At 42.8% G+C, this 18,231-nt stretch overlaps 2 protein-coding genes across 3 annotated transcripts in view; one reads left to right on the top strand and one right to left on the bottom strand.

Annotated features, from left to right (window-relative positions):
* Nucleotides 1–4,447: 4,447 nt before the first annotated feature.
* LOC123973001 (protein shisa-like-2A) lies at nt 4,448–5,819 on the bottom strand. The gene is made up of 3 exons (XM_046052818.1): nt 5,638–5,819; nt 5,069–5,205; nt 4,448–4,889 (listed from the first exon to the last, which is right to left on the bottom strand). The coding sequence occupies exons 1-3, from the start codon at nt 5,817–5,819 to the stop codon at nt 4,705–4,707; spliced, it is 504 nt and encodes a 167-aa protein (XP_045908774.1). The 3' UTR covers nt 4,448–4,704.
* Nucleotides 5,820–15,192: 9,373 nt separating this feature from the next.
* slc1a7a (solute carrier family 1 member 7a) overlaps nt 15,193–18,231 on the top strand; it is a 32,103-nt gene continuing 29,064 nt past the window's right edge. For both annotated transcript variants that reach the window (XM_046052933.1, XM_046052934.1), the window contains exon 1: nt 15,193–15,333. In XM_046052933.1, coding sequence (XP_045908889.1) covers nt 15,193–15,333 — 141 coding nt within the window. The remainder of the gene's footprint in view (nt 15,334–18,231) is intronic.

Below are 18,231 nucleotides of genomic sequence, written 5' to 3'. Positions count from 1 at the left end.
GTAGCCTCTTTTTCCTATTTGTAGTGGAGATGAGTGGTACCCGGTGGGGTCTTCTGCTGTTGTAGCCCATCCGCCTCAAGGTTGTGCATGTTGTGGCTTCACAAATGCTTTGCTGCATACCTCGGTTGTAACGAGTGGTTATTTCAGTCGGCCCATTCTCCTCTGACCTCTAGCATCAACAAGGCATTTTCGCCCACAAGACTGCCGCATACTGGATGTTTTTCCCTTTTCACACCATTCTTTGTAAACCCTAGAAATGGTTGTGCGTGAAAATCCCAGTAACTGAGCAGATTGTGAAATACTCAGACCGGCCCGTCTGGCACCAACAACCATGCCACGCTCAAAATTGCTTAAATCACCTTTCTTTCCCATTCTGACATTCAGTTTGGAGTTCAGGAGATTGTCTTGACCAGGACCACACCCCTAAATGCATTGAAGCAACTGCCATGTGATTGGTTGATTAGATAATTGCATTAATGAGAAATTGAACAGGTGTTCCTAATAATCCTTTAGGTGAGTGTATTAACCTGTTGTTTAAGTTGGTTAGTTTGGAATCCTTGAATAAAAAAGACACAGTCAGAAAGGCATCCCAGGCATTTCTGTGTGGAGTTTGCATGTTTTCCCCTCGTGTCTGTCTCGTGGGTTCCCCTTCAAGGGAACTCGAACTGCGTCGGTGACGACACTATGGGAACGCCTCTCGGCGTGGCAGGGCTGAAATTATGAATGAAACTACTCCAATCCTATTGGCGTTGCTAGAACGATAGCGTGTGACGGTGTAACTTGAGGTGTATATAAGCACACCTTAGCTTTTTTCTATTCAGCAGGCACTCTGGCATGTTTGAGACTACGAAGAAGTACAACCACGAGAGGAAGTTTTCTTACCTGGAAGGAAGTTTGGCAGAGGAGATGGCTGGTGAGCAGTTCAGGCAGTGTGTTTTTCCATGCCCACGCTACATCACGGCTGGGGACACTCATGCCCTGTGTGTGTGTCTTGTCTGGGGATGCCGCATGCCCAGGCAGCTCTCGAGGGGGCTGCTTGCGGCCATTGCGAGGCCCTGCCCCTGAGGGTGCTGAGGTCCCGAAGACGGCCGGATGCGCTCTCCCCCGTGGCTCGGGCCCGGCGGTCCCTGAGGCAGCGCGGCGGCTTCGGTCATGTGCTGGTCGCGGCCTCTGCCCCCCACCCCCCGAGAGAGGGTCATAGAGGTCCCCTCCCAGCTCAGGCAGCAGGCGCTGCTATCCCACCGTGTCGACGCTCGGGACAGCGAGCACGCGCCGTTCTGCCTGCCCCAAGGGGCCGCAGTCAGGAGGCGTTCTGGCTCACACACCACGGGTTGTCAGCGTTTTTTCCCTGCCAAACCTCCACTTCCCTTGGCAGATTTCGCAGAAGCGTGGCGGAGCCTTGCGAACATTTCCTCGTGGGTCCTGCACACCCTAGTGGATGGCTGCAGTTCCGGGTCCGCCCCCCCAGATTCAGCTGGGTGGTCTGGACTGCGTTGCACTCGGAGCAGAGCCAGGTGTTGGGACAGGAAGTTTGCTCTCTGCTGGAAAAAGGGTTCCGTTCGGCCTAGCACTCTCCCCTCGCACGTTCACCAAGTGCATGGATGCAGCTCTGGCCCCGATGAGGCTCCAGGGCATACTGAACTACATCAACGACTGGCTCATTTTGGCTCAGTCTCGAGAGTTAGCGGTTCGGCATCAAGATGTCATCCTCGCCCACCTTCAGCGTTTGGGGCTGCGGCTCAACGCGAAGAAGAGCGTGCTGACGCCCTCCCAATGGACTACGTTCCTAGGGTTTTGTGTGGGACTCGACGACGATGTGGGCCCACCTGTCGCCTGCACGCGTCGGGTCCATTTTGTCCTCAGTGACCAGAGTGAAGCTAGGCCGCACCATCACTGTGAAACACTTTCAGAGGGTGCTGGGTCTCATGGTGGCAGCATCCAGCGTAATCCCGTCTGGCCTGCTGCACATGAGAGCCCTGCAGTGGTGGTTAAAATCCAAGGGATTCTCCCCGAGGGGAAATCCGTTCCGTCTGATACGGGTTAGGAGCAGGTGCCTTCGTTCCCTGTCAGTATGGAGGAAACCTTGGTTCCTGTCCCAGGGTCCCGTGTTGGGAGCGTCATGTCGCCGGACGATTATTTCGACAGACCCCTCACTCACGGGGTGGGGCGCAGTCATGGACGGCCGCTTTGTGAGAGGCTCCTGGCAGGAGCATCATTTCTCTTGGCACATAAATTGCCTGGAAATGTTATTGGTTTTCAGAGCTCTGAGGAGGTCACCACGTCCTTGTCAGACCGACAACACGGCAGTGGTGGCCTATTTGAATCACCAGGGGGGTCTGTGCTGCGCCCATTATGCAAGCTGGCACATCAGATCCTCCTGTGGTCCCAGCAGAGACTGCTGTCTCTCAGAGTGTCGTATATCCCTGGGACCCAGAATCAGGGAACAGGGAATAGAGACCCACCCCAAGGTCGTGGAGTTGTTGTGCGAAAGGTTCGGCCCTATAGACGTGGACCTGTTTGCATCTCAAGAGACTACGCACTCTCCACTGTGGTTCTCCCTCTCGACTCCAGCCCCGCTGGGGCTGGATGCCATGGTGCAGACGCGGCAGGAGGTCGCTCTGCTCCCGGGGGTTATGGAGCGGGTCCGTCAGGACGGTGTCAGCCTACTGCTAGTAGCCCCGTTTTGGGCTACCCGGCCCGAGTGTGGTTCTCGGACATAATATCGCTCCTGGAGGGCCCGCTGCAGGTTGTTTGTATATGTGTTGCCCTTCAATGGACTGGCGACCTGTTCAGGGTGTACCCGCCTTTCGCAGGGGTATCCCGTTTTTTTAATGCACAAGTCCTTCTGAACACAGCCTAAGATTTAGTAACCAATTTTTGCCCAACTAAATGTTTTTCTTGGTCGCGCTGGTGCACCTAGCATTACACAGGACATTTTTTGTCTACTGCATCTTTATCTGTCCCTATATTTATACTTCTGCAGGTACTCGATGCCGATACCTGTGGCGTTGGCAACGCACGTACCGTCGCACACCTGTGTATTAGTGTCCGCATCACTCTGCAATTACACCTCTTAAACGCTAGTTGGCATGGGGTTTCTATTTTCCACTGTGTTGATTTCTGCCAGTGAGCCATCTAAGTTCTGGTTTAGCGCTCTGCTCATAGGTGTCATTTACACTGATGACGCTGGGGACATGTCCCCACCACATCTGAAATAGATGTTTTTGTCCCCATCACTTTTTGAAAGCATTTGTTAAAAATGTTCTGAAAAATAGCTTGCACCAAGGAATGCTGTTAACTAATAAATGAAAATACTTTGAGAAAAGTTTATTTGCACAATAAGAAAATATGCAATGAAATTCAAAGATAGAAGAAACAAATGTGCAATGTCCAAAAAAAGTAAGCTAAAAAAACAAACTGCTGATAACTGTATTATATTCTGTTTATTTTTATATCTTGAATAGTCATCTGGCAGGTGAATTTCTTGTTTCTCTTTATATAAATAAAAACATTTCCACCATAATTGGAGCAGACGAATCATTTCACAGGGGTTGTGATGCCCAAAAGAACGTATCCACCGTTTTACTGAAAACTGGCTATAAAGCATGGAGCAGCTTGAAGGAAAGGCGATGCTACCACGCCAACCAATCTTTTAAGTTTGTCAAGCATTTTCAACAGCAGCACATTTCAAGTTTTGCTTTACAATAAAGAAGTTTGTGCTAGTTTTTGTTTGTGGTATGATTCAAATAAAGACAAACATTTGCCTGTAGTGATTTAAATAACTATCAATATATATGGGAAATGACAGAAGGCACCCAGATAGCTGAAAGATTAAGGAGCATACCACATAACAAGTCCCTTGAGGGAAATTTGTGATTTATGATATTGGACAATGTAAATAAAATTGACTTGACTTATTAAAACATAACATAGGCCATTGTAAGCATTTGAACGAATAACCATTATAACCAAGTCATAACCAAGTCATTTTTTCTGGTGAGGACAGCCTCCCCACAAATCCCTGAGTATAAAATTACAGCCTTGCCATCAAGACTTGGTATGTCAAGCTCTTTTTTCTGCTACAAGCCATATCTTCAGCATCAAAATATACACCCTGAATGTAAAGTTGGCCCCGAAACTCAGCCTACATCCCTAGTTGCCCTTAATGATTGCACATTCCTTAATTAGTCTTTCTTGGGACCAATTATAAACATTCTCTTCCAAACAGATGTTGGTTAATCAATTTCCATTTGTATGCTCTCAATTACTGCTGCATGGTGCTGAAACTCATGAGGAGTTTCACAAAGGCTTTTCAGAGCTTTACTTGTGTGCTTGTTAGATTTAGCACTGCTTGGGATGCCAGTTAACTCACCTGGCAGAGCACGTGCACCATGTGCAAATCCTTACCACAGTGGCCTGGGTTTGATTCCAGCCTGCGGCCCTTTGCTGTATGTCCTCCCCTCCCACATTTCCCGTCTCTCTTTCCAGCTCTTCTGGCAAATAAATGTACATATTTTTTAACTTTGCACTACTTATTATTTTATCCACTTAACTACCACGACTCCTGTGCACATCACATTATGTCAGCTGCTGTTCCTCCCAGTGTCACAGCGGCCCCTTGGCAGAGCAGCCTGCCTTCAGATCCACTGTTTCTCTTGGCCTGGACTGCTGGTCCCACTTGTAAATAAGAAGTCTCTCAGTGGTCTACGAGGGATTTTCCACTTTTACGCCGGTGACATTAGCTGTGAAACACCTCTGGAACAAGAGCTCAGGGTCTGGCGGCTGGTTATCACAGTCCAGCTTCCTGCTCATGAAGTGTTTTCTGAATCCCTGTGGACCTGAAGGACAGATTGCTCTCGCACGACTGGTTCCCTCACTTGGATCTCCCACTATAAAGCACAGAGACAGTTGGACCAAAGTAGGCATGTTAATTGTCCACTTTTGTGTCTATGCTGCTGATTGCAGAGATTTTCTCTAAAGTGAAGGCTCTCAGACAGAGTAATCAGAATGAAACTAATTCCTATTCTCATAGTAGCCTATACTTTAGACAGCCTACACACATACTTACATGGTGCATTAAGGGGTAGGCCGTTGTCAAGACGACTGGGTTTGGTGGCGATGAAGAGGTAGCAGAGGACACATACGGTGATGAGGAAGGCAAGGAGGACCACTGCTGCAATGGACAGACCAACTAGAGCACCAATACTGAGAGGAGAGGAGAGGAGAGGAGAGGAGACAAGGAGAAAGGACTGATGAGGAGAGGAGATGGCAATAAGACAGGGTGGTATGAGGAGATATTCTGTATTGCAGTAAACTAAAAAATACAAATCGCCATAATGTTAAGATTTAACAAAACATGCAAAAAATGTTTTATCCATAAATTAAATAGGCTATACTATCGTTGTAACTGCCCCGCTCGATTAAAGTAATGATCCAGCTCTCCCTGAATGAATGAGGGGGCTAAAAGCACAAAGGAGTCCTGAGGCTGATATAATTAACTTTGTAAAAGATTTTGTGTCAAGATGAATCACAATGGAGTTTATCTAACAAGTGAGAAATGAGCCTGCAATAGCCCATCTGTTGATCTTGGTAGAATGTGATTGCAAACAAAAACACTTCTTGCCAAATGGAAATTACCTCAACCACCACATATATCCGTACTCATACGGGAAAAAACTGTTGGGATCATCACAGCAATATTTAACATCATTAAATCCGCAGCAGTAGACAGCAGAAACAGCGTTTCCCGGTCTGGGGCAGGAGAATCCGTCCACAAACACACCGTCAGCGCTGTAGTAAGCGCTACACTGAGCGCTCATGCTGCAGCAGGGAGGTGAAAGAAAGAAAGAAAAAAACAATAGGTTGCTAATCCGTTGACTAAAGTGAAGGAGATTCCTGCATCCTCAGTGTGAGTGTGCGCTCTGCTATTAGACCAGAGTCAAGAGTGTGCTTCTCAATCAGCTATTTCGAAGGGAATGAACTAGCCTACGCCAAAAGAGGGAGATGGAAACTGAAGAACCCTCTCTCTCTCTCTCTCTCTCTCTCTCTCTCTCTCTCTGTCTCCCTCCACTCACAGACCTATAGCAGCACTCTACTTACTTAATCTGCTTGAATTTTTTGGACAGTCTTAAGCTTATTTGTTGACAATTTAGGGGAGACAGGGAATGGTTGTAACATGGGGAGAGTTGGAACAACAGATAAAATAGGAGTCATGGGATTATTTTAAGAATTTTACCTGCTTCCTCCCTTATCATGCATGGTTGTTGTCAAGGCTGGAAACAGGCACATTGACAATATATGGAGAAAAAAATGTTAGAAATGTTTCCATCCATCGCCAAAGGCTTATCCTGCCTGCAGGGTCGCGTGGGGGCGGAGCCAATCTCAGTTTACATCGGTCGATAGGCCGGTTCATCCTGGACAGGGTGCCAGTCCATGGCAGGGCCACACACACTCACATAAGGACATTTTTTGGAGAATATGCAATCTCCACACAGAAAGGCCGGGGAAAACTGGGTTTGAATCCACAGCCTTCTTGCCATGAGGCGACAGTGCTAACCACTGCAACACCGCACTGCCCTAAGAAATGTTTTGATGTAAGAAAGTACATTTTTTGAACAAAACTGTATTTTGTTTATCATGGCCTACTATTACAGATAAATTGTATGACCTAGCCTATATTAGATTAAATTATCGTTTCTTAGGCAACAAGTGATGCATTTCCCCAGCTTCTGTAAAAGGCCTTAAATCCCTTCCTCTATAAGGCCTTTCTTGATTATAGTTTTTTATTTTTTTATTTTTTGTCCTATGCAGTCTTGAGGCCCACCAAGCCTGCACTCCAGGGTTACCAGCATTAATTTGTCAGCACTGTGACCTGTGCTTGAAGTGGTGTGTACACTGACACACACACAGATGGGGTTTTTTTGTTAGACGTAACAATGTAAAAATATTTTCTTTAATTAGGTACATAGTAGTGTTTAGTTAGCATAATTTTTAATAAGTTTGTTCTAGTAAACAAATTTACATACAAAAATTGTTCTTTTATTTCAATAGACCTGTTTTGAAGCATACCATATGGCAACCATTTTGCTTGTTTTATCTAATTGTTACACCTTACCCCAGCATGTCTTAGAACTTACCCCAGTAATGGGCTAATGTAGTAACAAAGGAACACCATGTATTTGACATCAACTCGCAAGGTCTGTGATATTGATTTAGTGCCTTTTGTAGTAAACAAAATGTGGGTACTTTGTATATGAGGCTAGCAAATAAAAATTCAGTGAGTTAAAGTTGCTGAAGCAACAAGTGTTATAACCATACCCTGTCTCCCCTACTTGTTCGCAAAAAGCATAAAAACAAGTTCACTCAACTAAACGGTTTGAATCTGAATTTTCTCATAAATTCAAACTGAAGTCTCCTGTTTTGTTTGAGCACATTGTTACAGCGAACTTGGAGGTAAATTCTCAATGTCTCTCTTCCATTACAGTAGCCAACACAGTGACACAAACAATGCAGGTTACAGTCTCTTGTGATCTAATAATGTTGTTTGCCATAAATAGACCAATACAATACCCTATCTTAAGTGTGATCATAAAGTTACAGTATTTAAGAAGTGTAATGATTTAGAGGTCTTGACCATACACTGCAGTAATTACAGGGGCTGTACCATGGATTACATAAAAGTGATTTTTGTGCCTGTAGCAGGACTGTGTGAGTGTGAAAAGACCATACTTGCCTGACATCACTCTACATTACATTTATTCATTTAGCTGACGCTTTTATCCAAAGTGACTTACAATTGCTATATATGTCAGAGGTCACACGCCTCTGGGGCAACTAGGGGTTAAGTGTATTGCTCAGGGACACAATGGTGGATGGATCACTGTGGGGGATTGAACCCAGGTTTCTCACACCAAAGGGATTGAACCCAGGTTTCTCACACCTGTAACGGAGCCCAGGTTTCTCACACCTGTAAGGGAGCCCTTACCAAATCTTTATTATTTCTGACATGAAGTGTCAACTTGGAAATAGCTGTACAAATCAATATTTTAATATTAACAATGTATAAAATTGTTATGTGTGTTGTGAAAAGGGGTCACTCATAGTAACAAATCCACAGAGAATTATCACCCAATTCTGCAGTTTACATCAGTGCCACGAAGGCTTTTAGTGTATTTTAGCTCAACGTTTTGATTTCCTGGCCCATAACGTTTCTGTAAGATTCCTGCTAAGCACCAAAAGGCAGACAGTCATGGTAAGCAACTAGCAGGGGAAAACTGTAGAGTAACTGACTTCTAAAAAGAGAGAAGGATGTATAAAAAGCCATCTGATTGCTATCACATTAACCACATCATCATTATAATGTTTACAGCTTGGTGCACCGTCCCCCAAATATCAGTTAGTAGGCTACTGGTTTACTAAATAGCACCTGGGTGTTTTTTCACATCTCATTCAATGCAAAGAGGAAATGTAAACTGCATGCATTTTCTACATGCAATGCTACATGTTTGCTTGGTTTGAAAAAGAGCAGCCTTTTCCATGTAGCAAAAAACCCCAGAGAAGTTACTCTGTGACTTGGGCCAAAAAATTTTAAAATCTGGTTGAAACATTGTTTTTTCTCTTATTGACCAGACCTACAGGCTCAGTATGACTCATTCAGTTTCACTCTGTGTCACTTAGTATTTAACATACCTCATACTGAAATAGTTCTAATGGAGACTGATACCATTGTTTGTTACAATTCTTTGTCTGATCATATTTCTTACCGGTATTTTTAGGGCATTGGCCTCCATTAGAGATCCCAAAGTAGGGTGAAATAGTAGGACTGGATTGTGATTATATGACAAAAACCCTGGACTCCATCACAGCTACATAACTTAAATACTAGAGCCTAACCTAACATCGGCATAACAGTATTATCGGCTGAGCTAATTGCAGATAAATAGTTTTCTGTGTTTACAACAGCCAATAAATCACAAATAAAAAAGAAATGAAGAGACATAAGATGGGTCCTTCAATCATGTTATGAGTGTTTTTGTTGCATAGTTTGTCCACCAGAGGGCACTCTGCAACTCCCCTGTTTTGGAATGCCACAAATCCACCACAAAACTGGCTGATATATCGCCATATCTGAATTTGAAATCCTTTAAATCCTTACATTAGATACTGTATTATTTTAAATGTACATACCTAAATTATACCTAAACTAAATGTACATACCTAATTTATACCTAAACTATGTTCTGAACTGAAAAAGAATGATGGTGAAATATGTGCCTGTGTTTCCTCAGCCTTTGTTATTGATTGTACTGCAATGAGGTCAACAGTAGCATTGCTTCTGCATAATTATTGGTCCAAGTCCTCCACATTAGCTCTCAGTGACTAACGTAAAGCCTCAGAAGAGAAAACATCAGTGACAGTTTCCTTTTGATATTGGAAATATTCTTGAATTCTTGAAGTGCACACAAGCCCAAATATAATGATACATGATCAGTGCAATACTAGGTTGCAGCATATTTGGTTGGTCGGAAGAACATCATTGGAAAACCATGCGTAGTTTTCAAGAACAAGACCCCAATTTGTGGGTACTCATTTTTAATTTGGGAACAAAAAAGCTAGTCTCCACAAGTTTATTTTATATTTATTTATTTATTCATAAAGTGGATTCAAAAGGACACACCAACAGACTGTTCAATATGTCAGGACTATTGAAACTTAATTAGCTTAGGTGAGTAATAGACATTATTAGTTATGTACAGGCCAGAACATCAACAAACATTTAGTTCAGAGGATGAGGACCTCAGATGGAAATTTAATTTTAAGCATCAGTATGCACTGACAACTTTAAAGAAGCATTATGTGTCAAACTGTGAAATTCTCTGCAGAATGATTTAAAGGGTTGTTTAAACATCTTTCAGTTCGAGAAAATGCATAAAGAATCATTTGACTATATGAAGTTGTCAGGTGATGTGTTTCCTTGTTGTATATGGCTCTTGATTATTTTTATTATTGTTTGTCAAATGTCGCTTTGGATAAAAGCGTCAAATGAGTAAATGTAAATGTATTTCACATTATTTGTTGTTCAAAGCTCTTGTTGTCACGATCCTGTCCTGAGTTTGTCTGTGTTATATTATTTTGGCCATGCATTCTCGGTGTTTTGATTTTGGTTCCATGTCATTGTTCTTAGTCCTGTACTTTAGTTCATGTCTTTAGTGTTTACTCCTGGTCTTGTGTCCTCTGTTTAGCTTTGTGTATTCCCTTGTTCATTTACTGGTTCTGTTCAGCTCTCTTTGTACCGGTCTGTCATGTGTTATAGATTGTTCCTTGTGTTTTAGCTCCTAGTTTTGTGTCTTAGTGTTTTATTCTGGTCTGTGTTCTGTCTGTGTGGGTTACTTGGCCCCAAGTGTCTGCCTGCCTCTTTGTTCCCCTTTGCTGTCTCTGCCTGCCTGTCTCTCTCTCTGTCTTCCCTGCTATCTCTCTGCCTGCCTCGTTAGTCTCATGTCTGTCACCTGCGTAGCTCCCGCTATATTCCATCGAATGAATGTAAATCTAGGGGGCTGTATAAACAAACCAAAAAATATGAATATCTTGGTTTCTGATGGGGTTTTTTTCTTGGAGGGGAACACAGGGCAAGTGATTTACATCGCAGCTTTGTAGATGTAGTAGACAGTAACCTAAAGCTGAGGGGAGCTGCAGAGTCTGGTGATAATTCTCTGTGGAATTGTCACGTCCATCCAAAGATTAGGAAAAGACAAACTGTCTGACATTGTTGCGGCACAAAAAACCCTAATTGCTTCATATTTTGTGTATTCAAATGACATGAAGATGGAATTCATTGAGGAGGTCAATAGGTTTATTTGTAATTATAAACCTTTTCTGATTAATTTCATGCAATGTAATGCCATCCCTAGAACCCCACTGCTAGCATGGCCAAAAAGGTGACAAGACAAACGAAACGATAAATTACTTGGCAAACAATCTTTCTTCCATCCATCCATCATCAACCGTTTATCCTGCGTACAGGGTCGCGGGGGGCTGGAGCCAATCCCAGCTGACATCGGGCGAAAGGCGGGGTACACCCTGGACAGGTCGCCAGTCCATTGCAGGGCCAAATAATCTTTATTCAAATAAATTAGGCCTGGCATTGACTGAATGAGAACCTCAATCTCTTTTAATGAGAAATAAAAACAGTCCGTCCTTCCTTTACATGACGGCAATCTAAGGATAATGTGCATTCGCATATCAATTAGGTTTTAAACAAAGAGAAATGTAAAGCATCAAACTGAAGGATTTACACAATTTTTCTGTGTGAGGTACATTGCTGCTAGAAAATATGCAATTATCTATAAGATGGACAGTGAAAGGTAAAGTAATGGACATGGGGGTTGCTAATGAGACCATCCGTTTTGGGGTACTGTAACAAGGCACAGGGGAATGCCCTCTTGTGAAAAATGGCATTTTCAGTCATCATCTTAAAGAGGAAGTGAACCACTCACATTCCTTATGTTCTAAGTAATGGGCATTTATCTTATATCATCGGTGGGAAAACATCCACCAAGAAAAAAGGTATTGTAACAATGAAAAAGTGTGAGTTGGGGCTGGTTGGGGCTGGTGAGACAAACAATACTTCAGTGCTCAGTTGAAAAGCTACAATCATTTCAAATTTACAAAAGGCTGATTGTCTTGTGTGTGGAGTTTCAATTGGATTCTGGGAGATTCAAAGGGACAAGCAAAATTAACTGAACAAAATTAACTATTTTCACATAAACAGAAATGTTTTTCTCATTCTGGATTGCCTATGCGTCTGTCTACAACTGCACAGAGCTACCAAAATCAAGTTTGCACTAACACTTGAGCTTTACAAAAGTGTGTGTCAGAAAGAAAAGATAGATAACAGGAGTCCCATCTGTCATACCTGTACTGGATTTATGAGCAAAGAGACCAAGGGATGGAGTAGAGGTAGTCGAAGAACATCTTTCCTGCTTCCTGGGACAATGTTTCCATCATAAAACACACAAACATTTTGTTACAGAAACATTGCAGAGCAATACTGGAATAATCAGAACATCGGAATATATTTGAAAACTGCCAGAGTAAGTAAAAGAAGGGAACAAAAAGAAAACGTTAAAACTGAAGGAGATTAGATGATTGAAATCTCTTGCTTGTCAGTCACATGGGCATATAGCTGCCAGTATTTCAGGACTACATTCATTTAGGCTGATGAGGATGGACTCAGCTGCTTCATTACAACAGGCAGCAACCGTATTCTCGCCCTCATTTTAGCATGCAAATTGCCCCCATCTCATACATTTTTGCCCTGACATGATATGTAATGGAACAAGCCCACAGCAGATGACCTGTGGATGTCGAACATGTCTGCCCCATCTATGAATGAGGAGCACACCAGGCCTGACTGCTCGCTCTAATCTCAGATTATCTCTGCCAGTCCAATCCAGAAACAGAGAAAAAATTGGCAGAAGAAAGGGGATTATTTGACCGTGGTGGGGGATAGTGAACGGATGTGGCGGTTAGAACACACACCTACTTGTTCATGAATATTCACTCACTCACACCCACAGAAACAGAAATGCACACATAACAGTCACAAATATGAACGTGCAGTTTCAAATTCAGTCTCTCACCACTTGCTCATTCATGAACGTGTTGATTCACAGGAGGCAAATCACAGCAGTGACACGACTCCTGCCACCGACACCCCACTCCCCACCCAACTGGCTCTTCACCCCCGTCCTCCCTCCTCTACCTTCTCTTCTCATCCATCTCTCCTCCCCTGTCAGCCCGCAGACACCAGCCAGTAAACATTCTCCATCACCGCCACATGACAGATAATGCCAACCTCCCCATTACACAGCAACAATCCCCACAGCTGTGGAAAAAATCCCTGCACCGCCTGATATGTGTTGCACTTCTTTTCACTGTAATTGGTATATTAATTCTGTCTTGTTTGAGATGTTATGCACGCTGCCGACAAAAGTGTATTTATGTCTTTAACAATGTGATCTTCTATGTGTGTTTTCATCAACTGAAAACAATGCATCATTTTACACCTTGATGACATGTCTGAGCTTTAGCTGTCTTCTAAAAGCCAAGATTAGTTCAATAATTTTGTGGGCAGGACTGTAGTGCACACCATTGTTTGGAAATTTACTGAAAGAAATATTGAAAATTATTATGGTGTAGAGTAAAATGGCTGCAGAGGTTTCTGGTCTCACAGCATCAGGGCATCGAGTACCACAACAGAAAGCACCATTTCTGATATCCTGACATTTTCCATGCTGGTTTATCTCCTGTTCCATTCTCACCTTAAGCACAGTGTGTTTCAATTTAAAGTTAATTTCACACCTGCACTCCATAGAATTGTATCCAACCATGTGACCTGACCTAAACATAGTTTCATAGTTTCTTTCTTTAATACTAAAAGATTAATTATGTTTGTTATAATCCCATACTTATAATAAGTCGATAAAGATGTGGATCCAAAGAAAACCATGTATCTCCATATATGATTCTGACTTTTTCAGAGTAATTTAAGGATTAAGTCTCACGGGTTGAGAAATATTCCCTACAATTAATATTTTTATAATGGCATTGTATCAGTAACAATGTAAAAGGGCTCATTTATAGTGATGAAGCTACAGAGAATCATTACCTGACTTTGCAGGCTTTATAGTGAGTTTCAGCTCATTGTTTCGCTGTCAGACTGCAAATTTACTTTTGGTTCACTCTCACCAGAGCGGTGAGAGTTTAGACACAGTGTCGTTTTCAGCAAAAAAGCTGTAAAAACCCACTGCACACAACCGGCTCAGTAATAAACGGCAGGTCTTACAAGGCAAGCCTGAACTTGTGACTGATGTCTGCATGGTGCCCAGATGAAGACTGTCTCTGGTGGCTGATGTTGGACAAGGCCTGGTGCCTTGAGGATCCTGTGAGGCTGATGCCGGAGTGGTATCTTGAAGGTATCTTTCTGCTCGCTCTGTGACTCAGACATTGTTGATATAACTGTGGTACACTAGTTCCAGATGGATTGTTCTATGAAGTCATCTCCCAGAGCTCCCCGTCTGCCTAACACAAAGTAAACACATTGTCATTACAAAATGGAGACATTGATTCCTAAGTTTAGAGCTGATGAAAACTGGAAAGATATTTTGTAAATTAATTTTTGAGTGTGAGTTGATGTTTCCAAAGTCATCACAGATCAGACTTATGGACTGCTAATGCGCTAATAAATATTCATGACCTACAATTGTATGGGCATAACTTGCATGTTGTATTTGCGTGTGTGTGTGTGTGTGTGTGTGTGTGTGTACTTAAAAACATGAATTATGATTAGTGAGCAATCGAGTATACAGACTGTGAATTTATGTGCTTATTTCTGTGGGCGCACATGTACCTTGTGTTGTCATCATTATGTTCAATCATGTGTACTGGACTTCTGTGAGACAGAAAAGCCAAGACCACCAAGATTGGAAGGCCCTGTTTCTGTTTTCCTGTGTTATTTACTTCATGTTGCTCTTTGTGATTTTTTTTCTTTTTTTTCCCTTTTTTGTGATCTGGAACAATCCGCTGTCCAATTGTTCAGAGAGCTCTCTAATCCAGCCTTAGATCTGAGTCGTGCAGCGCAGCCTAATAGGATCGTAGTATTAACCCTGATGACAATACCACCAGCTGTCGCAGAGCCCCCTGTTGGCCACAGGAGGAATACTTTGGGGGGGGGCAGAGTGACAGAGGGAGGTGACCGACAGAGAGAGAGAGAGACAGACACAGATAGACAGAGATGAACAGTGTGAGATGCTCTTAGTCTCATGTGGAATAAATAAGGGAGCAGCTCAGAGAAGGAACACTCCTGAAGTGCTTTATTTTTGGACGACTACCTCTTTAATTTTACTTTTCACGCCCCTCCTTAACCAAATCCGAACTTTATTCTTTCTTTGAACATTTTCTTTCTCAGTTATTTCTTCTCTCTCAATCCATACTGCTCCTTCATTAGTGTGCATCCATCTATCTTGCCTCACCTGCTGTGTCTGCACTCAGCCATTTCGTTCAGTGTGGTGGAGGCTGTTGGCTCTGTGTTGGTTCTACATGGCTGAATAAGCGGTAAAAGGTGGGGGGTTGCTCCGGTGTTTGTTTTTTTGAGGGGATTGCGAGGTTGCAGTCAGGACCAGGACAAGCAGGAGGATGGCAGTGGCTCTGGATGAAGTGTGGGGGCGGGTGAAGAACGTCTGCAAGCAGAACGGACTGCTCATCTTGTCTGTGCTGGCCGTGGTCATTGGCTGCCTGCTAGGCTTCTTCCTCAGAGGGAAGCAGCTCTCTGAGCAGGTCAGTTGGTTAAAATGCCTGGTGATGATTTTGACCCCTGGTTCCCCCTCACACTACCCAACAGCCCACCCGCCAGCCTGCCTTATCTACCCCCTCAAGTGTCCATGTGTGAGCCCCTGTCTCCTTCTTATATGTGATGGCATCAGCCACCACAGCTCCTAATACAAGAGATTACCAATTTCCCTGTTCCCTTCATTTGCCTCTTTATCTCCACTCTGTGTGCTACCACCAACATTTTCACAATCATAAACAAACACAAACATGTACTACTGTCTTTGAACAGTACTGACTCACATTCAGTCCCGGGAAGCTCTGCCATAACTGCTACGTGCCTGAACCCAACCTTTACCCTAACCTTAACCTAGACACGATTCTAACTTTAACCTTAAATACTAAATAGATACCGTGAGTCCTCACAATTTACATTACACACACTCAACACCGTACTGACAAATTCACTTTAAATAATATTTTTTTCACCTTATATTTATAAACCAGCCCCTCTTGGTTCATCAAAGCTCATCTAATTCCACCAAAATCTAGGTTTTATCAACACAATCACCCACACTAGGACCATTAAAGTGAAAGACAGCTGTAATAAATAGTAGATTGTGTCTCGGGAAGGGCTTTGTGGATGGCACCTAAGTTACTGATAGGTGTTCTTTACCTGAGAGAATAAGAAAAAACGCCAAATGAAATTGGTTAGCTTTCTCCTAAAAAGGCATTGAATTGGCTCATCCAATAGCCAATTTGTGCAGCAGCAGGCACATTGTAATGGCAAGAGACATATGCAAGAGCAATGAAATTGCTTTTTCCCTGCTATTTTAAAATGTGAGACAATATCTCATCAGTCGCTCAGATTGCCTATAGCCTCAGCTGGTCTGAGCACATCAATGGAAAAGAATTGCCAGTGGCGAGATTAGTTCTCAATTACTCACAGACACATCAAGTCGGCATACCATTTGTGTCCACTTATATAATTTACACAAGACTGAATGGGGAATTAATTACAGCAAATAGGTGGAATCCAGAGAATGAAAAGAGGCTGCCGAGAAAAAACATTCCTGCAGGCAACTGGATGATTAATTCTCAAAGCAGTTTGTGTTTGATAATGACTGAAATGAGTGTAAGAAAGAAATCAACAAAAAAGTACTGCACACACATCTCCTTTAAGAAGAGTCAGTGTGCATGGGAGCAAACTCATTCAAGTGGAAAGGTTTCGTCTGACAGTTGTTGATGAAGCTCACAGCACAGTGTCAGTGCGGTGAACAAAAGGCTAAATCGCTTTATGTGTGAGATCCAAGTTGTCTTTGAGCCCAAATGGAAACTGACGGTGAGCTGGCAAAAACGCATCAAGTTAGTTCGTATTTCCCTGTCCTCCCACTATTTGGTACAGCCACACCCCAATAGCATAATACAAGAAGGGAAAATTAAATACATTCTGAAAAATCTGCTGCAGGCAAACCTTTCTCTACTTTCCACAATCTCATTTTGAATTGTGCAACACATGCGGGAGTTTGCTCATCGTGCCTTAAAGAATAAGAAGTATAAGGACACACACTGAGACACTATCTAAACTTCTAATTCGCCTGGAAAATGAGAACAGGGGATCTAATGTAAACAAAAGATTTATTGACTCTACCCCAACACCTCATCGTCCCAAGGGCGAACACATATTTTTTGTATTTTATGACATTTTTCCCTTATTTCTACATGTAGAATTCCTACACACACACACACACACACACACACATGCACTATCTCACATTTCCTCAGGTACCTTATGTTAATTACTTAGCCTTATTTTTATTTCTAGCCCCCTCTAAAAGTCTGTTTAGCTCTTGAAGAGACACCAATTTACCATATTTTTAAGTATGTTTTCTTTTAACCTCTATGACAATATGGTCCTATCGGAACATAGGGTATTATGCCACAGCTAACATACTCACAGTGATGATGCCACACTTGCTGATGTTAAGCAGGTATAATGTTCAGGTGACAATGTTAACTAGCTTTAGTGTGTTAACATGCTAACATTTGCTAATTAGGACTAAACACAGCTGCAAGTACAGCTGAGGCTGAAGGAATGTAATTTAGTTTTGCAAGTATTTAATCATATAGTCTTAGACAAATAAAGATTTTTACCTTGTGATGCCACTAGAGGAAAATTCAGGGGATCACTTTTTTTTTGAACTGATGACAAAAAAATAAAACACTACTCATTTAGATAATTCAGTCTGGAACATTAAAGTGGTGGAAGGACTGACAGACTGACATTGCGGTCTATATTGTCTAACAGCTGTAACTGTAAATTTCTAACATTAACATCACTTAGGCTCTTTACACGCTTGCAATTAACTTTTTTGACGGTGGGTCTCTGACGTTGACAGCGTTGTGTTAAGAACAGATAGACTAACTTATCAGAGTTTACTTGAATTCACTGGTTTTTGACAGTTGTGACAGCAACAATCCTCCCTCCAGCCCATGATCATGTTGTGATTCAGACTGTGCACGAACAGAAGGAGGTGTTCACAGATGGGTCTGTTGTCAGCCCCTTTCATACAGAGATCCAACAATAAATGCGGAAAGTAGGTCTGCCAGTAGTTCGCTCAGTTATATAGGCTACAAAACCAACGTTTGCAGCATAATCATGCAACCATGTGTGCTTTCACATACCGACACGGCTTTCTGGAGCCAGTGGCATAGAAAATTACCGTTATGAGTGACGTTTCTCACATACACCAACACTTTCCAGCTTCTTACCTTTCATATAACGGCCGGTATATTGCCGCAATAATAAGGGAAATGTGGTTTTTCATGGCGAGACAAAGCTCGTGTCTGTGTCTGTCACAAACACAGTGAGCTTGGGCTATGGGCAACAGGCTAGACAATCTGCTC

This window comes from Micropterus dolomieu, linkage group LG06 (assembly GCF_021292245.1).
Source record: "Micropterus dolomieu isolate WLL.071019.BEF.003 ecotype Adirondacks linkage group LG06, ASM2129224v1, whole genome shotgun sequence".
Lineage (NCBI taxonomy): Eukaryota > Metazoa > Chordata > Actinopteri > Centrarchiformes > Centrarchidae > Micropterus > Micropterus dolomieu.
This window is presented reverse-complemented; position numbering and strand designations above follow the sequence as displayed.

Bases quoted from the DNA above. Each gene is read 5' to 3' on its own strand.
- LOC123973001 (XM_046052818.1), bottom strand. From the start codon at position 5,819: ATGAGCGCTCAGTGTAGCGCTTACTACAGCGCTGACGGTGTGTTTGTG. The intron at 5,206-5,637 runs GTAATTTCCATT...CTCTCCTCTCAG, and splicing joins GGATATATGTGGTGGTTGAG to TATTGGTGCTCTAGTTGGTC. The intron at 4,890-5,068 runs GTAAGTATGTGT...TGTGCTTTATAG, and splicing joins CCTACCCCTTAATGCACCAT to TGGGAGATCCAAGTGAGGGA.